This window comes from Citrus clementina, unplaced genomic scaffold (assembly GCF_000493195.1).
Source record: "Citrus clementina cultivar Clemenules unplaced genomic scaffold, Citrus_clementina_v1.0 scaffold_9, whole genome shotgun sequence".
Lineage (NCBI taxonomy): Eukaryota > Viridiplantae > Streptophyta > Magnoliopsida > Sapindales > Rutaceae > Citrus > Citrus x clementina.
Window position 1 is genome coordinate 28,474,255 of NW_006261964.1, and position 22,858 is coordinate 28,497,112.

Consider the following 22,858-nt stretch of genomic DNA (forward strand, 5'->3'; position numbering starts at 1 on the left):
TGGATATGGGGGTTCCGCTCCACGATAAACGGGTCGCCGCACTTGTCACTGATGGTGTGTAGCGTCTCACCTTCTCCGACAACGTATATTTCATCGCACGGCCGCCGGTTCAGCAGCTGGTTGCCCGGCCTCATCACATGATCATAATCATGAGGCTCATCGGCAAGAGAATTCCCCCTGATCGAACCGATTAAGATTAAAGCTAGTATTACAATGGCACAGTACCACGACGCCGCATCGGCTAGGGTTGCCGATGATGATGCTGCGCCTCTGGTTGGTGATGAAGGGGCCATTACAAAGAGAGCGTTTTGATAAATATATCTATTATATATGCATATGGAGTGCTGTTAATGTTATTTTATAGGACAAGAAATGAAATGAAAGATCTGTGTGTGTTTGAGTTATATACAAGTGTTTGGTCTTTGGCTTGTGCTTCGGGGCGGAGTTGGGTTCAATGATAGGCGACGTGTAGAAAGTAATTTGGCCGATAATGTTTACAAGTGTGTATCACAACCAACCGATTACCTACCAAGCTCCAATAAAATTACCGAAAGGGACATTGGCTTTTGGGTCTGCCGAGGTTTGATGACATATTCTTTGAGCATTAATAACTCCATTTTAAAAATATTAACTAATTGTTTAGGTTTTAAATTATCATTTATTTTGAAAATTTGACACGAGAGAATTTTCCGATTAAATAACTTATTATTATAAATACAAATGAAAATGTGGAGTTCTTGTTTGGTCCATTTCGTTTTTATAATCCATAATTGTCATTTTGTGTCACAATAAATTTTAGGCGCAGACGTTCGCATATATTAAAATGCAGACTTGTGAGAAGTTAAGTTATATAGTGTAATGATTTTGAGAATTGTCAAAAAACAAGAACAATAATTTTGTGATAAAGAAATAATTAGAAAGTCCAATAGAAAAATGTACTTCTTAACATCAATTATTGCATAATAAATTACGGTTCACAACTCATAATTACCAATCATATCTTAATCTTGTGTCATATTTATTTCATGACAACCGAAAAAAATGTATATAGATATGCCGTTTGAATTGGACAATAATTCTCAAGTGACAACATCCGTACTAATTATTAAAATGAAGACCGTATGTGAAAGTTATAAATATAGAATTACTATTAATTAAATAAGTGGTTAAAATTATCATCAATTTCTTATTCTAGAAATATATGATATTTGTATCTGAGCTAGACTTTCTCTCTCTTTTTTATAGTATTTTCTACCTCCATTTTTTGATCTTGGAGAAATGGTCCAAAATGATGAACATTGATTTCTAAATAAAAAAAAATTAAAAGGTTTATAGAAAAATGTAAAGGAAAATGTGATGTACAATTTCAGAGATTAGGAGCATACGGAACTCTAATCCACACCTAATTAACGATTAATTAAGTGGGCAGTTGGAATTAAATATTATGATGTTTCTTAAGAGGTCAACGAAATTTACTTTTCCAAACCCAAAACACACTCTTTCAATCCCTCAGAATATATCTTTTGGGTGTAATCTAAGACTACTTAACTGTTACGACAACAAATTTATGCCTTAAAAATAAATTATATTTTTTTAGTATTCTTATATATATATATATATATATATATATATATATATATATATCTTGGCAGTATTGGAAACAAAGTCTAAAATGACGAAAAAGTAGTTATGAATTTTTATTTTTTTTTATGTTTCATAAACGAATGTATACCATAGTGGTGATGATGACAACATGATCCATACAACCTCTAGATTTGTTTATCATTATTGAATTTGGAAGTTTATTTAAAAACAAAACCACTTAAAAAAAAATTACGTCTATTATTAATATATTATTGATAAACGAACAAGAGCAAATTTGGAATTTTGCAAATTTTGTTGAGAAAATGGAGGGAGTGCGAGTGGGAAAATGGGTTGAGAATGATGTGGTAATAGAGGCAAATTGCGTGAAGAAATTGTGGCCTCCCCACTCTCCCACTCACCTTTTGAGGGGAAAAAAAAACTTGTAACAATTTCAACTGCTCAATTAAACTGAACCCCAATTTTGGGTGAGGCCATGATTATCTCAGCTGAATTAATTTGGTCAAGTTAATTTGTTGATCAATAAGTGTGACTTTGAAGCCTTTTGAGACCTTGGACTTCACCTCTCCGCGTGCACCAACTTGAACGCTTTGGGGACCGGTGACCGAGTCGCGGCCTTAATATTCAGTTGGAAACTATTTGATCGATCACTTGTTGGGGGTCCCAAAAAGCATCCATCATCATTTTCTATCAAGACTTTTTTTTTTTTCTTTGAAATTTAGTGGCGGATAAGAAATGAGTCAAAAACTTGAGATTATATGCATGGTCAGCTAAATATTTAGATGTGACTCGTTCAATAATTGAAGAATAATTTAGTTGATTTGATTATTGCAATGGAGGCAAGAGGTTAAGAGTTCAAATTCAAGTAGTACTTTAAAGAGTGAAAAGGGGCCTTGTGCAATGTACCTAAATTTTAAAAAAAATGTTGGATAATTTTTCTCCAAGTAACATTAAAATCAATCTATTTATTTTCAACGTGCCACATAAATAGTATCATTTTCCAACTTTTAAGCGTAAAGTTGCCCCTGTTAACTCCAAAGCTTATAGAATGCAGTATGTGTGTCACTTCTATTCGTCTTAAAACTAAATCCTATCGGTAAATAGTTAAAGTGTGGTGTTCGACTAAAATTTCATATTTTGAAAGAGATTATTAAGTTGAGATGTTAATTACAAAGCAGTGGTTAAGTTGAATCAGCTCTACGGTGGAACACTGATGATGACTATTAAATCATAATAGTGAATAAAGATATAATATTTATCTATATAATCATACGGTAATAATCAATACTTCACCGTCGAGTTGATCCAAATTAATTGGACTCTTAACTATAAATGGAAATAATGCTTAAAATTTCAAATATAGGATGGGCCATTTCCAAAGTAGTATTTTGAATTGGAAATACCTAGATACGCTAGGCCCACCCTCACTACCGATCATGCTAGGCCCATCCTCAACACATATCCTATTAGTGGATCATAAATTCACAATGTTAAACACATGGCTAGTAAATGCCTTTTTGGGTTGTTATTAAACATAGGGTCCGTAATTGTTTTTTTTTTTTTTTTTGGCAATAAACATATCGAGTTCTGTAGATAATATTCCAAATGCATATTTACTTGAGAACATATCCCCCATTTATTTTTTACTAACCAAATAACTACATAAGCAATTGTAATTTATTTAATTAACTATTTAAATTCGAATCTTGAAGAAAGTAAGAGAAGGAAAAAAAAATTCCCAAATTTCTTGTTCTCAAGCATCATAGAATTTGTTCTCTGGATTATTAATCCTATCATTACTGATTTTATATATCAATTTAACCAGCACACAAGTTCTTTAAGCACTATTCTTGTGCAAAGATCTGCGTATTCTAAGATTTCTTAAAGATAATAGATCTCACAAATAACGCAACGTATATTAGCTCATAGTTAGGGGTAGTTGATAATAACAAAATCATTTTTTTAAAAGAATAATAATAAAATTAACTAAAATAAACGAACACAAAAATGAATGATGGGACAAGCAGACAAACTTTTGGTGTTTTAAAAAAGAAAAAGAAAAAGAAAAAGAAAGAGAAAAAAAAAGATGATGAAGACATTTTAGTAATCAGTTATCAAAGGCAATATCATTTTTTTTTATTCCAAAAAAAAAAGTTAAACGTGGCATGCCCAACTACGTTAGATTGAAAAATTAAACGAAGTGACCAATGTGTTTTGGTTCAGTGGGAGAACCCTTGCACTTACAATGTTAAGTGCAAGGGTTCGATTACAATGTTGAATGCAAGAGTTCGAGTTTCCATAAAAATATTTATGTGAGTTATTTACAATCCTCTCTCAATTATCAAATAATTGAGTGGAGACAGTCTATTTCTCACGAAATGTGAGTAGAGTGGATAACCCTCAAATATTTGAGAGGATTTAAAGAATCTGGGCAGCGTTTCAGATGAGTACATGCCACGAAAAATGTCACAATTATAGAATCTGTTTGTAAATATTAATTGTAATACCTAATGTAATATTAGTAACAGTCATGTATAACAGTATTAAAAAAAAATTAAATGAAGTGTGCAAACCCCGTTTTTGAAACACTCATTCATACGCTTGGTTAATTAATTAAATTTGCACATTCAAAATTTGTTCACTAAAATAGAACCAAATATATTACATTTGATGGGTGTATGATGATAGCTTCACTATATTTTAATGTCAATTTGATAAGACGATGCGGTGTACATAATTGAAATTGAGTATGGGATATATCCATTGTTTATAACAATACTGTAGTCTAATAATCAATTTCTCAATATAGTGGGGGTTCTAGTTGTATAAAGCAAAACTTCAGGGGTTTCAGGCCATTTTCAATTTTCTTTTGGCTAAGTAATAAATTATTTGAAGTGACAACCGAATGGCTTTATTTGCTCTTCCATTTATTCAGCATCTTTTGCACTTAAAAGTGGCCCAAAAAATCTCCATATTCAAATGTCTAAGAGATAAACTCAGTAAGTCTGGAGCAGTCTGCAGTCGTTTGTGGCAAATTAAGCTTACCCATCAAATAAATATATCAAGTAGCACTTGTTGTAGTTAATTTGAAGAGCCTAGGTTTGATTTTAGAGTAGAGCTATTGACAGCTGCCTAATTTTCTTAAAAAGTTTTGTCTCTGAATGTACCTCTTAAATATATTTCACACTATCTCAAAATTACCCTTGTCTCCTTACTTTTTATTTCAACCACTAGTTTTCAATCTCAATCTCTCATTTTCCACTTTTTAAAAGGAAAAAAAAAATCATAATTGAAAGGAAAATGTTACTTTTCTCGGGTCAAACCCCGAATTAAACCAAAACGACGCCGTTTTGGTTTTTTTTTTTTTTTTTTTTGCTTCCATGAAACGCAGTTGTTTCAGCCTAGTGAAAACAGAAAAAACGCAACTGCTTTTCTTCCTCTTCCTCTTCAATTCCTTTTTGCTTCCGTGAAACGTAGTCGTCTCAGCCCAGTAAAAGCAAACCTAGGTTTATGCCTTTTCTTCTAAATTTGAAGCCCTATAAGTCCGTTTGTAGTTCGTATTGGTGCAGGGCAATTGCAAGACAAATTGCAGACCAATTCAACACAAATTGCAGCACAAATTGCAAACCAATTCAACAAAAATTATAGACCAACAAAGCACAAATTGCAGAAGTCACTTGCACAGCAATTCATCACAAAATGCAGAGCAATTAAAAATAAAATGCAGATAAATCTGTACACATTTTCTTCCGGACCAAAATCTCATTTTCATCATCATTCATCCTCAACACTAGGCATTAAGCACCCAAATCAAGTGCGGAAAGGAAAAATGAATATCAATTGCAATTTAACACACTTATTTTCTTAACATTTTATTTCAACCGAAAATTAAATAAAATGAAAATGACAATAGCTATCAAAATTCAGCACTTGCAAAGCAATTAAATTCAGCACTTGCAGAGCAATTATATTAAGCACTTGCACTAGATCAACCAAATTGCAGCACTAAAGATCGAAGATGTTTGGGTTTACTTTTGCCTGGGTCAAACGACAACGTTCGCTTTCGATTGACTGAAATGGATGGTGAAATGAAGAGGAGAGGAAGACGAAAACGAAGACATTTGTTTTTGTTTGGCTGAAACGACTACGTTTCATGGAAGCAAAAAGGACAAAAATAAAAAATAAAAAACAAAACAACGTCGTTTTGGTTTAATTCGGGGTTTAACCCTGGGTAAATAGCAGAACTCTAATTGAAAATTCAAGCTTATTAACTAGCATAAAAAGATCAATAAAAGAAGATAAAAAAAGGCAATTTTTCTTTTTTGCTTTTGTTAAGATTTCAAGACTTTCCAATTCTCGATCCAAATATTGGTATAGAATAGACAGAAATGCAAACTATTTTTCCTTTTCCGCAAGTAATGCCTCTTCTTGTTTTGATATGCCCAAATTTTAGGTGTTGCACCACATTTTTGGATGATGGCGCAAGTAGCATCTATTAATTTGACCACTGGAGCCTATAATTAAGGGGACTTGTTTTCTCTTGCTTTGCTTTGAATTGTTCATCAATTCATTATTAACAAAAAAAAAAAAAAAAGACAGTAGATAGAAAGAGAGAGTTTCTTTGGAGAAGAGTAAGAATGGGAGAGTTTTGGAATTAAATTGGGGATTTAAAATTATATTATATTCATGAATTAATTTTGGGAGTGCTACACGAAAAGGGGTTTTTGTAGGGCTGACAATAGTACTCATAAATCCACCCAAATCCATCCGCTGCGAGTAATTTTGTAGGTTATGGGCGAGTTTGGTATCACAAATTAAAATCTGCACTGGGTTGCGGGCGGGTTTAGTATATACTAGATATCTGTCGAATACCCCAACTTGCACTTTTTTCAATTATTTTTTTAAAATTTAATAATTTTGAGACTTATTATAATTATTATGTAGAAATTAATTTCATTAATTATGGATTATTACATACTTATTGATTATTATATACTTATTAAACTATAATTATACTTATAGATTATTATATACTTATAATTATATATAATTATAATTATATATAATTATAATTATATAATTATTATAATTTTGTTCTTTGGATTAGTGTTTAGAAAGTATTAGTGTTAGAAAATATTAATCTTAAATAATTATTGTAGGAATCATATTTGATGGGTGTTAATGGTAGTGAATGAATTGAAAATCTTTAACTCTTATAGCTTGATAATATAAGATGATAATTGTTGTAGGTGCAATATTTATACTTTTGCATAATTGTGTTGTTACTTTTGGATACTAGTTTTTGATTTTTTTTTAATTGAAAGTATTTTTACAGTTTGATGGACTTGTGTATTTCATATTTAAATTTAAGAATTGGTGTTGGATTTGTGTTTTTTTTTTACTACTGTTGAAATTTTAATTTTCCATTTATATTGATTAAATTTAGAATTAAATATATTATGTGAAATTTTAGGTTATTGTTATAAATTTACATATTGAGTTATATAATTTAAATTTTTAAGTTTTATTAAAAGTATCTTTTAATTGTCATTCCTAAGATTTTGTTAAGAAAAATTAGAGGTGTGCTAAAGCACCACTCTATTTATCATACATGTGGGCTTGGGCTAGCCAAGCTCAGCCGGACCACATTCGCACAAAACATATTTTGAGTGAGACTACGAGCACCCTTCCAAAATCCTTATAAACCCATCAACTAGATGCACCCATGTAAAATATACAATGATTACTTCTGATTTCTAGGCACATTCATTTTTAATTCCATAACTAACCTTTTACCATTTTTTTCCCCTCATTTTGAATAATGAAACGAGACTCTTTACACAAAATATTTCCATAATTAATTATAAATAATTATTACATATTTGATTAGTAGTCTCAAAAACAGGTGAAATAAGTTCGCATCGTTTTTTTGATTTTTATTTAACTATATTTCTTTCCTTTTATTTGTGATCAGTTTTAAATCAAAATATATAAGATTGTAAGTTTCTTAACGTCAAACGAGAAAAATAAAATTATGTATTATTTTAAATTAATGAATATTGGAATTTTACTCAAAAAATGAATATAAGGGCGTAATTAAGGATGACAAAACTTGGGTCCGTGCTAGGCGCAAATATATTTTTTTAGGCACCCGAGTCAGGATTAAAAAGCTAAGCTTCCAGATTTTTTAATCCGAGTTTATGATCAGATTTTATATTTTATAATATTATATATATACATCTTTAATTTTTTTAATGAAATTGGACATGAAACTATGAACTTTAAATGTTTTAAATTATATATATATATATAAATAAAATAGATGAGTCAAAAAATATAATTATTTAAAATAGTATATGATTTATAATTTTTTTAATAAAATTCAAGTTTCAGACTAGACATAGACTTATCAAGTGATGCTCAAGACCATCCTGGCATCATCCCTAGATCGAATACATCGCTCGGGTTCGGTTCGAACACATGTTGGCGGATATTTTTGACACCCCTAGGTGTAATTAAATACTAGGGCTATAACTGTAATTTTGAATGAAAGGAGATTGTTCAGGACTTGTAAGTGCCAACAATTCGACTAATTTATCTGATAAAAAATAAAAAATAAATAAAAACAAAAGCAGCTAGGGCTAGAAGGATATATATATATATATATATATATATATATATTTGGCAAGTTCATGTTTGACACGTCGTTAGCAAGTCCATAAATAATCTCTTGTTAGTTAACGTCATACACAATCAAAGTGTGCCAATAGTTTTGATTGGAACACCAAAGTAGATATTATTAATAAAATTAATTAATATTTATGTAGAAAACATCATCTTATGTCTTCTAACTTAAAAAACTAAAAGTATTTCTCGGATATAGATAGTAATTTTCTCATATGAAATTTTAAACTGTGAAAAAATCTAAAAAAAATTTAAAACCATATGATTTTAAAGAATTATAAAATTAACCAAACGGTTGTGGCTCAGTTGGCAGCGCATGCTGAGTACGTGAGAAGAGCTCTCGGGTTCGATCCCCACTAAACACACCATTTGAGAGGGATAAAGAGCTTTAAGTCTTTAACTGTGACTACACTCCGAATCCGGATTAGTCGGGCCTAATGCGGTTGCCGGAAATCGGGTGGTTTAAACAAAAAAAAAAAATTATAAAATTAACATTTTAAAACCGTATAATTTTAAAACTTTATCATACTTTTCCGCATTTTAAGAAAACCGCATTTTAAGAAAATGAAGAAAGGGTAGTACTTACGCACACGACGTGGGAGTATAAATAACTTCAAGTCAAGGCTGATACTATCGACGAAAAGCTCTAGAACGAGCACGACAAAATCAAATTTATTTATTTCAGAATTAGCCAGAAATCACCTGTACCATCCAAGTTTCCATAAGAAAACCGCATTTTAAGAAAATGAAGAAAGGGTAGTACTTACGCACACGACGTGGGAGTATAAATAACTTCAAGTCAAGGCTGATACTATCGACGAAAAGCTCTAGAACGAGCACGACAAAATCAAATTTGCGACTCCCAAGTTCCATCAGACCTTTACGTTTGCAACATGGTTACGTCGTTGCTTGCTTGCTTTGCTTGTGCCCTTTTTGATTCGTTAATTCGTTCCGGTTCCTTTGAAAGCTAATCTGTCTGAATTCTGCTGCATTGAATGCAAAGTCTAGAAGAGGTACGTTGGCATCACTTAACAGTAACACGCGAGCACCTCTCCAGAGTCACACTGCATACTCTAGAGTCTAGAGTAACAGTTTTTTTGGCAGCGGCTTTTGTTGGTTCCCTCGTACATTCAAGAGGATTTGGTTTTTGTTTATCTATTTATTTATTTATTTCAGAATTAGCCAGAAATCACCTGTACCATCCAAGTTTCCATAAGAAAACCGCATTTTAAGAAAATGAAGAAAGGGTAGTACTTACGCACACGACGTGGGAGTATAAATAACTTCAAGTCAAGGCTGATACTATCGACGAAAAGCTCTAGAACGAGCACGACAAAATCAAATTTATTTATTTCAGAATTAGCCAGAAATCACCTGTACCATCCAAGTTTCCATAAGAAAACCGCATTTTAAGAAAATGAAGAAAGGGTAGTACTTGCGCACACGACGTGGGAGTATAAATAACTTCAAGTCAAGGCTGATACTATCGACGAAAAGCTCTAGAACGAGCACGACAAAATCAAATTTGCGACTCCCAAGTTCCATCAGACCTTTACGTTTGCAACATGGTTACGTCGTTGCTTGCTTGCTTTGCTTGTGCCCTTTTTGATTCGTTAATTCGTTCCGGTTCCTTTGAAAGCTAATCTGTCTGAATTCTGCTGCATTGAATGCAAAGTCTAGAAGAGGTACGTTGGCATCACTTAACAGTAACACGCGAGCACCTCTCCAGAGTCACACTGCATACTCTAGAGTCTAGAGTAACAGTTTTTTTGGCAGCGGCTTTTGTTGGTTCCCTCGTACATTCAAGAGGATTTGGTTTTTGTTTATCTATTTATTTATTTATTTCAGAATTAGCCAGAAATCACCTGTACCATCCAAGTTTCCATATATATATAAAGCGTGGAATCGTCATAATCTCTGACACAACAGAGCAAAGCCAAAAACAAGATTCAATGGAGAACCTCGGAGAGTCTCACATGCAACAAAAGAAAGGAAGAAGATTGATACTCTTTCCGCTGCCTTTTCAAGGCCACATAAACCCAATGCTTCAGCTTGCAAACATTCTCTATTCAAAAGGCTTTTCAATCACCATAATCCACACCAAATTCAACTCCCCGAATCCCTCAAACTACCCTCACTTCACCTTCTGTTCAATCCAAGACGGCTTGTCAGAAACTGAAGCCTCTACCACGGATTTTGTGGCCCTTATTTCAGTACTGCATGTTAAGTGTGCTGCGCCATTTCAGGATTGCTTGGCCAAGTTGCTGTCAAATGCTGAGGAGAAGGAAGAAGAGCCTATTGCTTGCTTAATCACAGATGCTAGTTGGTTCTTCACTCATGATGTTGCTGAAAGCCTAAAGCTCCCCAGGATTGTGTTAAGGAGTCTCAGTGTCTCTTCCTCTCTTGTTTATGCTGCCTTACCAGTTCTAAGCCAAAAGGGTTACTTTCCCATACAAGGTGCAATTCAATAACTTCTTGCTTCTAGTGTGTTTCATTGATAATTTTTTCAGTAGGCATTGTTTGATTATTAAATATTTGCCCTCGACAGATCTTCCCTGAGGATGATTCAGATTCTTGTTACATAAAAAGTAGTTAAATAAAATCTGAAGGACACCAATTCATAATAGTAATGACTAATGATCACTGCACTTGGTATCTAAATTATCTTCTTTTTTTAATTATTTTTGTTCTTCATTGTTCAGATTCTCATGATTTGGAAGCCCCAGTGCCAGAGCTTCCGCCTCTAAGAATGAAAGACATTCCTGTCATTGAAACGCTTTATCAAGAGACACTGCATCAATTTGCAGCAGAAGCAATCAATCAGATGAAGGCTTCCTCAGGATGCATATGGAATTCAGTTCAGGAACTTGAACAAGATTCTCTTGCTAAATTTCACCGGGAGTTCCCCATTCCATCGTTCCCTATAGGCCCGTTTCACAAGTACTATCCAGCTTCTGCAAGTAGCTTATTGTCACAAGACCGAATCTGCATTTCTAGGTTAGACAAACAGGCACCAAAATCTGTAATTTATGTAAGTTTTGGAAGCATTGCTGCCATTGATGAGACCAAATTTTTGGAAGTAGCTTGGGGCCTAGCCAACAGCAAGGTGCCATTCTTGTGGGTGGTACGGCCAGGACTAGTCCGCGGAGCAGAATGGATTGAGCTATTACCACGAGGGTTCTTGGAAATGTTAGACGGAAGAGGGCATATAGTGAAATGGGCTCCCCAGCAAGAAGTGCTAGCTCATCCTGCCACCGGAGCATTTTGGACACATTGTGGCTGGAATTCGACGTTGGAAAGTATGTGTGAAGGTGTCCCCATGATATGCCAGCCTTGTCATGGTGAGCAAATGGTGATTGCAAGATATGTTAGTGATGTTTGGAAAGTTGGTTTGCATTTGGAAAGGAAGCTGGAGAGAGGGGAGGTTGAAAGGGCAATTAGAAGAGTAATGGTGGATGCCGAGGGGCGGGAAATGAGGAACAGAGCTGAGATTCTGAAGGAAAAACTGGATCTTTGTACAAAGCAAGGCAGTTCTTCATATCAATCTCTAGAAAACTTGATTAGTTACATTTTGTCATACTAGATTTTCCAATACTTACATCTATCTTTCTAATAAGGGCAGTATGAAAATTAAAACATGGCATGTCCCGGCCGTATTCAATGAGATCTTTCTGAATATTTATGTGATCAGCGTTCCCCAACCCAAGGAGTGAAACTTGAAGGACTTATCCAAAATCCGTAGCAAGGCCAAGTTTATATTGTTTAAGGGGATTTTTTTTTTTTTGCAATAATTGTGGGGTGTTGAAGAAAAAGCTGATAAGATAGTGACCTGCACTCTCTTCTAGTCTTCTTGCATTAACAGTGTCCGAAGTTTGTGCATTTGTTGGATATTTCTGATCCTTACAGGAAATCAAAAGTCGGATTTGTATTTGTGAGCTGAATAAAGACGTGAGTTGGTTTGTGTTGCTCTCGTTGTTTAATTTCCCCTTCTTCATGTGAAGGAATGCATTATATTTCATTTAGCAATTTATTAGATTATTAATTATTGTTGCTCGTTAAACTAAAGTTTCGTTCACCAATAAAATATTTAATTAACTCATTGTACGTGTGTACGGCTAATGAACAACAGTATAAGTGAGAAATTAAACAGAAAGCAGGAAGCAGAAAGATTCAATGGAGAATCAAATAGAGTCACATACGCAACAATAAGAACGGAATAAGAGTGATACTCTTCGCATAAGAGTCCATGCTTCAGCTTGCAAGCATTCTCTATTCCAGAGGCTTCTCAGCCTCTGTAATTCAATACCAGCTTCAACTCTCCAAAATCTTCAAACTACGTACCCTCTCTTCTAGTGGAGCTGTGGAGTTCCCCAAAAAAAACCCATAATTTTCTATCCGACCTTTTCCTTTGATATGATTATTAGTGGAGGAGAAAAAATGAGTCAGAAACTTTAGATTAGACATCTGCAATTCTGCATGGGTAACGTAACGTCACTCATTCAATAGTTGGGCTAAAGTTTGGATTCTTATAAGAGGGCGAGATAAGCCCATTGGGCCTATAAGCTGATAACACCGCCGAAAAGCTAACTAAAACAGGAGCAGCAAATCAAATTATTACTTCAGTTTTATGGCTGCCACATGGTTCTCTGCTTGTCTTGTCTAATGGGCAACGCCAATGCGTCGGTGCTCTGCCTTTGTGCCCCATCTAATAATATATTATGATTATGATTATTATCTAATTCATGCATATCCTTTCTAAGTGATTGGGTTGCCACTATTTTACATTACTTTTTTACATCCTTTTTTTATGCATGTATTGCTTTATGCAAGTCTAAAAGAGGTTCTATGATAGGGTCATACAAACTCAAAAAAGTAAGCACCTCTTTCTTTTTATATGCATTTAATTTTTGACCTACTTGGTGTGCTAGTGTTATGGTGTAAAGACAAGATTGGATCTGTAATCTCAAAACAAAATTTAGTGGGTGATGTCATTGTGCAATATTGTCACGAGCCTTCTGGTTGATTCATAATGTCGGCATTATTTATAGAACATTATAGAATATAAAATAAATTTACGAAATTATATTTGATAGTGAACTGTTTTATTGATCTTTGTGCATGAGACTCAGTTTTCTTAACACCAAGAGATTCCATTTGTCGGCTCAATAATTTATGAAGGTGAGTTTGTATATTATATAGATCATGCGAATTGCGACCGTCTCTTAAAAGGTGGCATTTGTTGGATTCCTTGTACATTTTAGGTGTTTTTGATATACTATATTTTATTATAATGTAATATAATATAAAGTTTTGTAATGTTTGGTATTATATCGTACATTATTATATATAATATTATTTATATTAAATTATTTTTTTATAATTATAAATATCTTAAAAATTTTATAGTTTATATTTATTATTTAAATTTATAAATATAAATAAAATTATTCACCAACGATCACCGTGAACCATTGCAAATTGCTTCGGGCATTCATATTTTGATAATTTTTTTTTAACTTCAATTCTAGTGCTATTAGAATCCTTGTCAGCGGATCGGATCTATACAACGAGTGAGCAAAAGCTTTGATTCTGCTATTACATATGCTATCGAGTAATTCCAATGATAAAGACTCCATTGGTACCAAAATAATATTATTGGTTGTGGATTGTGGTGGTCAGCATTCGAATTTATTGTTTTATAAACTAATAATAAATAAATTAAATATATTGTAATTGATTAAATAATTCTACGTTTTAAAAGTCAGCAATATATCTTAGTCACGGTGGGATTGTATATCATTACTTTATGGGCCCAGCATTACTTTGATATTGCGGCAAAAGATGCATTAAGGCCTTCGGTTAATGTTGCTCAATGCAAATTTAATATAGAAAGCAGAGTCATTTGAATCTTTCATTAAACACAACATAGCAAGCCAAAAGAAGAAAGATTCAATGGATGTACTTGGAGATTCTCACATTCATCAAAAGAAAGGAAGAAGACTGATACTCTTCCCACTGCCTTTACAAGGCCACATAAACCCAATGCTTCAGCTTGCAAACATTCTCTATTCAAAAGGCTTTTCAATCACCATAATCCACACCAACTTCAACTCCCCGAATCCCTCAAACTACCCTCACTTCACCTTCTGTTCAATCGAAGACAGCTTGTCAGAAACTGAAGCCTCTACCGCGGATTTAGTGGCTCTTCTTTCACTACTTAATGTTCAGTGTGTTGTGCCATTTCGGAATTGCTTGGCTAAGTTGTTGTCAAATGTTGAGGAGGAGGAAAAGGAGCCTATTGCTTGCTTAATCACGGATGCTACTTGGTACTTCACTCAGGCCGTTGCTGAAAGCCTAAAGCTCTCCAGGATTGTGTTAAGGACTAATAGCGTCTCTTCATTTCTTGTTTTTGCCGCCTTTCCAGTTCTAAGCCAAAAGGGTTACTTCCCAATACGAGGTGCGATCAAATTAGTTCTTGCTACTAGTATCAGTGATAATTTTATTTGTAGGTACTGTCTGATTATCGAATCTTGCCCTGGAGAAATCTCCCCTTAGGATGATTGGAATTCTTAGTACATTTCATAATTTAGTTATTATGACAGTAATTCATTATAGTAATGAGTAATGATCAGTGCAAATGGTACTTGATATTAAAATGATCTTCTTTTACTATTTTTGTTCTTCAATGTTCAGATTCTCAATCGGAAGCACCAGTGCCAGAACTTCCACCTCTAAGAGTGAAAGACATTCCTGTAGTTGAAACCTGTTACCGAGAGACACTTCATCGATTGGTAACAGAAGCAACCAATCAGATGAAGGTCTCCTCGGGATGCATATGGAACTCACTTCAGGATCTTGAACTTGCTTCTCTAACCAAATTTCATCAGGACTTCCCCATTCCAATGTTCCCGATAGGCCCATTTCACAAGTTCTTTTCAGCTTCTTCAAGTAGCTTACTTGCACATGACCAAACCTCAATTTCCTGGTTAGATAAACAAACACCAAAATCTGTAATTTATGTAAGTTTTGGAAGCATTGCTGCAATTAACGAGACCGAATTTTTAGAAGTAGCTTGGGGCCTAGCCAACAGCAAGGTGCCATTCCTGTGGGTGGTACGGCCAGGATTAGTCCGTGGAGCAGAATGGATTGAACCATTGCCACAAGGGTTCCTAGAAACGCTAGATGGAAGAGGACATATGGTGAAATGGGCCCCGCAGCAAGAAGTGCTAGCTCATCCTGCCACTGGAGGATTTTGGACACATTGTGGCTGGAATTCGACATTGGAAAGTATATGTGAAGGTGTCCCCATGATATGCCAGCCTTGTTTTGGTGACCAAATGGTGAATGCAAGATATGTTAGTGATGTTTGGAAAGTTGGTTTGCATTTGGAAAGGAAGCTGGAGAGAGGGGAGGTTGAAAGGACAATCAGAAGAGTAATGACGGAGGCTGAGGGGCAGGAAATAAGAGTCAGAATTATGATTTTGAAGGAAAAACTCAACCTTTGTCTAATTCAAGGTGGTTCTTCATATCAATCTCTGGAAAGCTTGATTAGTTACATTTTGTCATTCTAGATTTTCCAATATTTTCACCACTCTATCTAAAAGCTGATTTAGATAGTGAGTTGTACTCTTTGGCCTTTTCTTGCATTAACAGTGTCCGAATTCTGAATTTTATATCTTTGTTGGAGTTTGTGAGCCTTGGTTGTCTTAACTGTACTTCAAAAGTTGTACTTCTAAGCTGATTTACTATCTGGGTTCATTTGTAATGCTGTTGTTGTTTAATTCCCCGTTCTTCATGGAGGAATTTAGTTGATTATAAATGTCTTGCTCATTGAAATCAAGTTTTCATTCACCAATAAAAAATTTAAAGCAGAAGCATCACAATGTTCCATTCACAGTTGATGATTAACTCATGGTGAGAAATTAAACAGAAAGCAGGAAGCAGAAAGATTCAATGGAGAACTAAAGAAAGTTGCATATACAACAAAAGAAGCAAAGACGGCTGATACTCTTCCCACTGCCATTGCAGGGTCACATAGAGACCCGTGCTTCAGCTTGCAAGCATTCTCTATTCCAGAGGCTTTTCAATCATTATATTTCAAAGCAACTTCAGTGTGAAGCGCGTGGTACAATTCGGGATTGGTTGGCTAAGTTGTTGTCAAATCTTGAGGAAGGAAATTTCACAAATTCTTCCCAGATAATTCATTGTCATGAGACGAATCCACTTCCTGGTTAGCCAAACTGCCACATGTGCATAAATTGGTAATTTGTGTAAGTTTGGAAAGCATTGGTGCAGTGTCATTCTTAGAGAGAGCTTAAGGGCTACCCAATAGCGAAGGACCATTCCTATGGGTGGTTCGACCAGATTTAGTCCGTGGAGCAGAATGGATTGACCAACTTTCATTGCTTTTGTGGCTAACCATTGATGATATATTGTCACAAGCAGAGTGTTAATCGTGACATCCTCAATTTCCATCTCTCATCCTGAAACTCTCAGATTTTACAGCAGCAGCAGCAGCATTGAGAATCTACCGATTGATTATTGGTGACGATTGGACTTAATTTCTTTGATTTATTTTTTGGTGGTGCAAGTCATTTCATTTCCCTGTTGGGGCATTTTAGGGAAAGGTGTGCAACTTTTAACGAACACTAACCCCTCTCTCAAACCAACTTCAATTCTTCCGTAACCAGCACTGCTCTTCATGAAACTCGCAAGATCCATTACCCGCCATTTGACTACCTCTTCAACGACCCAAAAACCAAAGCGAGTAAGCACGAAACCAATCTCCCTCAACTCCATTAAAGAGCTTCACGCAAATCTTATTAGAACCCACCTCCACACGGACCCATCTTCAATATCTAATGTAATCAAGTCATACGCTTTATCTCCCTCTTATTTGGACAAAGCCCATCTTGTTTTCAACCAACTTGAACGACCCACATTGTTGGTGTTTAACCATATGATCCAAGGTTTCTCACAAAGTGACCAACCAAATGAAGCCATTGACATGTACAATAATATGTATCATCAAGGATTTACTGGTGACAATTTGACCTTTATTTTTGTATTCAAGGCTTGTGCTCGTGTTAAGGATGTTTTTCATGGCCAAAAGGTTCATGCTCATATTTTGAAGCTTGGATTTGGATCGTATCTCTTTGTTTCAAATGCTTTGATTCACTTGTATGCCTCTTGTGGTCGTTTGGGGTTGGCGCGGAAACTGTTTGATATAATGACTAATAGAGATTTGGTTTCTTGGAATTCTCTAATTTGTGGTTATAGTCAGTGCAAAAGGTTTGAAGAGGTATTGGCTTTGTTTAATTCTATGCAAGAAGTTAATGTAAAGGCTGATGCGGTGACAATGGTGAAAGTTATTTTAGCTTGTAGTAGTTTGGGCAGGTGGGATATTGCGGATTCTATGGTTAAATATATTGAAGAAAACAATATTGAATTTGATGTTTACTTGGGGAACACTTTGATAGATGTGTATGGACGGCGTGGTTTGGTGGATTTGGCACAAGAGGCTTTTAATCAAATGCTTGACAAAAATATAGTTTCCTGGAATGCTTTGATCATTGGGTATGCAAAAGTTGGGCGTTTGATTGAGGCGCAGAAGCTTTTTGATGAGATGCCCGGAAGGGATGTGATTTCTTGGACTTCTTTGATCACAGGGTACTCTCGAGGTAACCAATTTGTTGAGGCGGTGAAGCTTTTTCGTGAAATGATGTTAGCTAAGGTGAAACCAGATGAAATCACTTTGGCAACCGTGCTTTCAGCATGTGCCCATATTGGGTCACTGGACATGGGAAAAGCAATTCACGACTATATAAAAAGGCATGGTACAAAATGTGATCTTTATTTGGGGAATTCGCTTATTGACATGTACTGCAAGTGCGGGGTGGTTGAGAATGCACTAGTTGTGTTTCATGAGATGGAAAAGAAGGATTCTGTTTCCTGGACTTCAATTATCTCAGGCCTTGCAGTGAATGGTTTTGCTGATTATGCACTTGAGCTATTTATGCAGATGTTGAGAGAAGGTGTTCGGCCAACTCATGGAAGCTTTGTTGGCATTTTACTAGCTTGTACTCATGCCGGATTGATAGATGAGGGATTGCAATATTTTGAAAGTATGGAAAAAGTTTATGGACTAACACCAGAGATGAAACACTACGGTTGTGTTGTTGATCTTTTGAGCCGCTCTGGCAATGTAGAGAAAGCTTATGAGTTCATGAAGGCAATGCCAATAGCCCCAGATGTTGTAGTATGGAGAATACTGCTGAGTGCTTCTAAACTTCATGGGAACTTGGTCCTAGCTGAGATTGCTACTGGCAAGCTTCTCGAATTGGATCCTTCTAACAGTGGGAATTATATTCTCTTATCTAATACTTATGCAGGTTCAGATAAATGGGGTGATGCTAATAGAGTTAGAGAATTAATGGTGGAGAGTGATGTGTATAAGCCATCTGGTTGGAGTTCCATTAATTCTATGGAACCACATGTAATCTAAAGTAAAGAGGAATCAATTGAGAGCTGCAACTAATTACAATGGACTACTGTAGATCAGTGTAGTTAGTGCCTGGGTAATATCCCTGGAGAAAGAGAAATGAGCTGTACCTGCACCTCAACCAATTTGATATTGGCTCAAAGATAATTGAGATAATTGTAATTGTAGCTCTGATCCAAAGTTGTACTCAGAATTTCCTTTTTTTTTATGACAATTTGAACGTTTAGTATCAGAGTCCTTGAGACAATAAATTATGTTTGAGGTGCTCATCTAAGCCTGAAGCTAGAGTGGTTTCAGTATTGATTAGAGCTCTAGTGATGTGCTAAATTATGTTTGAGGTGCTCATCTAAGCCTGAAGCTAGAGTGGTTTCAGTATTGATTAGAGCTCTAGTGATGTGCTAAATCAACTCTAGAATTGTATCAGGAGAAAATTCCATTGCTTGGAGTGCTATGAAAAAAAAGTTCATTACGTTTTCTCTGGGGATTATATAGCTATGATGAGCAGGAGAACTGGCCAACCGCAAGACACTGCCTTATAAGTTCGGAGGATGTGAGCTGTTCTTCAAGTAAGAATTAAGCAAAAGTATTCCAATTGCATACTTTCTTCAAAGGATACTTTTGCATGAGACATAATTGGGTGTAATTTTTGTGCATGGATGACAAAGTTCATTACATTTTCTCTGGCGCTTATATAGCTATGATGAGCAGGAGAACTGGCCAACGGCAAGACACTGTCTTATAAGTTCGGAGGATATGAGCTGTTCTTCAAGTAATAATGAAGCAAAGTATTCCAATGGCATGCTTTCTTTAAAGCATACTTTTGCACGAGACATAATTGGGTGTAAGTTTTGTGCATGGATGACAAATAGAACAGTTGAGTGACATGAAGTTTGAGGCAACTGTCCATTGCTAGGTCCTGCTTTGGAGGAGAATAACTATCTTAATTAGGTCTAGTTCAGATCAGTTTGAATGTAAATGCGAGTGAAGCTGTAGAACATCTTTGCAAGTGTATAGAGGGAGCCTTTCCTATAAGATATGCATACCGCAGCAAGTATATGATATCATAATGCTCTTGGCAGAGACCTTCGAATGTACAATTGTTTCATATGAACTGCAGAGTGAAAACTTTTACTTGGTTAAGCATCTTAAATTTATACTATTCTGCTCTTGGATGTGCGAGCCTTCTGTGTCTGTCAAAATATTTTTTTCAGAAGATCTTACAGAGAGGCTAATGATAATGTATTTATTTATTTTTTATTGGAATCAAGTTATTAAAAGTAAATAGGCAGCATATTGATGCATTCTGGAAGAAAAAATTGTTAGCAGAGTGATATGGCATATACTTTGTGCGTCTTGTATGCTCTATCTTCAGCACTTTGCTATGTGTTTTTCTCCCTAGTGCCTAGAGACTGTCAATTTTTTTTTTTCCTTTTTTTTGACAAAACTGAGGAGCTCAAGTTGGGACAGAATTGTTTCTTAATTTCTTGCAGACACGGATTCTCGTTAATCAAGATGGTATATCAACATATATACTTTGACACAACACATAATATCAGTTTTCCCCCTTCACTTTTCACAGATTAAACATAACCTTGATGGCATTTCCACCTTGAGCACTAATTTCAAAAGCATCTTCTATTTCTTTCTGTGTGAAGCCAAACCTGTGGGTTATCAATGGCTTAACATCAATCTTGCCGCTTCTCAGAAACTCAATGCAGAGTGGCCATGTGCTCCTATACCGAAATATGCCAATTACATCCACTTCCCTGTCAACCAACAAAACCCTTTATCAGAAATTTCCCAAATTTATATTTCAAACGTTGAAAAATGAGGGTGAATTATATATCTCATCACCTTGCAGCTGCCGGCGTCAGAGCAACAGTCATCTCGGTCTTGGCTAATCCTATCAGGCAAACTTTGCCTCCTGGACGAGTGGCATTCAAAGCCGTTGACATGGTTTTGTCAAACCCAACACAATCAAAGCTCACATCAATGCCTGAACCCATTGCATTTTGTATCTTCCCCACATCTGTATCAACATCCTGCCAATGTTTTTGCACAGCTTCAAAGTCTAGAAAAACTTTGGAAAGTGAAAACAGATTGATAATCATCTACATCTGACAATTAACCTCGATATCTGTTGAGACTTTAGCTGTTTCATCCGCGCCAAGATTCCTTGCAATAGATAGACGCTGAACATCAACATCAGTGATGATAATTCTGGGGGCACCAAATGCTCGAGCAGCTAACAGGGTAACAAGGCCTATCGGTCCTGATCCCATGATCATTACATTGGTTTCAGGTCCAACATTTGCACGGCGACAGGCATGGACACCAACACTTAAGGGTTCACACATTGCTCCTTCCTCCAAGCTCACATTGTCAGGTAACTTGTAACATAACTTTGCTGGATGCACAACCTAGTTGCAGGAAAAAGAAAATGTCTCCGTTATTTACAATTCTTATGTACATATACCGCATGTGAAATTAAAAAAATTCTAGTTTGGGGAGCTGAAAACATCTGATCATTGACCTTATGGGCAAGAGAGCCGTTGGTTGGAGGAGATCCAAAGAATCTCATTTCAGGGCAAAGATTATAGCTACCAGCTTTGCAGAGACTGCAGTGTCCGCAACTAATACCAGGTTCTAGAGCCACACGATCACCCACCTCAAGGGACTTAACTTCACTGCCAACTTCTTCTATGATCCCAGCACACTCATGTCCAATTACCATAGGTTTTTTCACAATAAAATTGGCACATCTCATAGTCTGATCATAAACAACATTTTGCATACAATAAGCAGTGACAGCCTTTGGCATATCATACAATCATCAAGATTTTGCATAGAGACAGACAGAAAGCTTTTTCACCTTGAAGTGATGAACATCACTTCCACATATTCCAAGAGCCTTAATTCGTACTTTCACATCTTGAGGACCTAAAAATTACACAATTTTTTTTTATTTTTGGGGCATGGCACGGCATGACAAGTGATCTGATTAAATTCACAGTTGTGCGTATAGAATAACGAGAAGAAGATTAAAATATAATACCTAGGGTAGGCAAATGATATGGCTGAATTTTCAGAGTTTTGATTCCAAGCAGCCAAGCAGCCATGTTCTGATTCTTGTCTCCTTCGTCATCTCTGATTGCTTCAGCCATTTCAATGTTTCCCTTTTTTTCTTCTCCTCTTGTCTTCTTTTTACACAGTGTTATTGTGTCTCGTATTATCCTAGTTAAAATTGCCTCCTTTTTTTTTTTTTTTCCTCTCTCATTTCCCTCGTGCTTGCCTAACGTACTTCTTAATTCCTTCTTAATTATTATAGTGACCTTTTTGTACGGGTATTCCCTTCCCTCCCATTATTAATTTATTTAAATTATATGAATTTTAAAATATTATTTCATATGACCATATCCATTAAAAGAAAGCCAAAAAAAAATTTAAAAATAAAAGAAAAAATATTTTAATTTTTTAATTAGTCCTCATTAAATTTATTAAAATAATCACTATAAAATATAAACTCCCATAAAATTTAAACTTTGACTTTTAAGAAATATAAAAATTTATATTTTAATTAAAAATAATGATAGCCCACCACCCAAAATATTTTTTATTCTAAAAAATATGGTTAATTCTTCTAATTTATATAATAATAGTAAAACGAACGTTTTTAATAATAAAACTCATGAAGAATCATTTTTGAAATCAGATGTGATAAGTGATAATTTGATTGTTTATATAGGAAACAATAAATTTAATAATATTGATAATGAGTCTATTACATAATATTTTTAAAATATAAAAATGCGTAGAGACTAATTATAAATGTATTAACAAATATTTTATATATTCAAAATTTTAATTTTTTTATATTTTACTATTATCTAATTTAGCCCCTGATAAATTATTTTTCTAGATCCGCCACTGTATGGAATTACTCTAAAATAAAACACTAATTATAATCGTACATATAAAATAATAAATAATAAAAATATATTATAATTTTTTAATCATATAGTTATAAAAAACACTCAATTGCAAAATAATTTCATCATAACCAAACTCTTT

The 22,858-nt window shown here is 34.8% G+C and overlaps 4 protein-coding genes across 5 annotated transcripts; 3 read left to right on the plus strand and 1 right to left on the minus strand.

Annotated features, from left to right (window-relative positions):
• The first annotated feature begins 9,785 nt into the window (after positions 1 to 9,785).
• Positions 9,786 to 12,247, plus strand: LOC18032372 (UDP-glycosyltransferase 76B1). Its single transcript, XM_006421765.2, has 2 exons — positions 9,786 to 10,743; positions 10,989 to 12,247. The coding sequence occupies exons 1-2, from the start codon at positions 9,954 to 9,956 to the stop codon at positions 11,867 to 11,869; spliced, it is 1,671 nt and encodes a 556-aa protein (XP_006421828.2). The 5' UTR covers positions 9,786 to 9,953; the 3' UTR covers positions 11,870 to 12,247.
• A 1,988-nt stretch (positions 12,248 to 14,235) lies between these two features.
• On the plus strand, positions 14,236 to 15,857 carry LOC112100745 (UDP-glycosyltransferase 76B1-like). Of its 2 annotated transcripts, none has more exons than XM_024190127.1 (2): positions 14,236 to 14,770; positions 14,980 to 15,857. In XM_024190127.1, exons 1-2 carry the CDS (start codon positions 14,239 to 14,241, stop codon positions 15,855 to 15,857), a joined length of 1,410 nt encoding a protein of 469 aa, XP_024045895.1. In that variant the 5' UTR covers positions 14,236 to 14,238. The 2 variants fall into 2 exon arrangements, with proteins under 2 accessions (XP_024045895.1, XP_024045901.1); XM_024190133.1 differs by having other exon boundaries at positions 14,236 to 14,743.
• A 755-nt stretch (positions 15,858 to 16,612) lies between these two features.
• LOC18033401 (pentatricopeptide repeat-containing protein At2g22410, mitochondrial) lies at positions 16,613 to 18,920 on the plus strand. The gene has a single exon (XM_006421766.2). The coding sequence runs from the start codon at positions 16,988 to 16,990 to the stop codon at positions 18,788 to 18,790; it is 1,803 nt and encodes a 600-aa protein (XP_006421829.1). The 5' UTR covers positions 16,613 to 16,987; the 3' UTR covers positions 18,791 to 18,920.
• A 1,296-nt stretch (positions 18,921 to 20,216) lies between these two features.
• Positions 20,217 to 22,028, minus strand: LOC18033571 (L-idonate 5-dehydrogenase). The gene is made up of 6 exons (XM_024191569.1): positions 21,843 to 22,028; positions 21,660 to 21,727; positions 21,321 to 21,557; positions 20,917 to 21,207; positions 20,642 to 20,829; positions 20,217 to 20,553 (listed from the first exon to the last, which is right to left on the minus strand). The coding sequence occupies exons 1-6, from the start codon at positions 21,949 to 21,951 to the stop codon at positions 20,361 to 20,363; spliced, it is 1,086 nt and encodes a 361-aa protein (XP_024047337.1). The 5' UTR covers positions 21,952 to 22,028; the 3' UTR covers positions 20,217 to 20,360.
• Between the last annotated feature and the right edge of the window lie 830 nt (positions 22,029 to 22,858).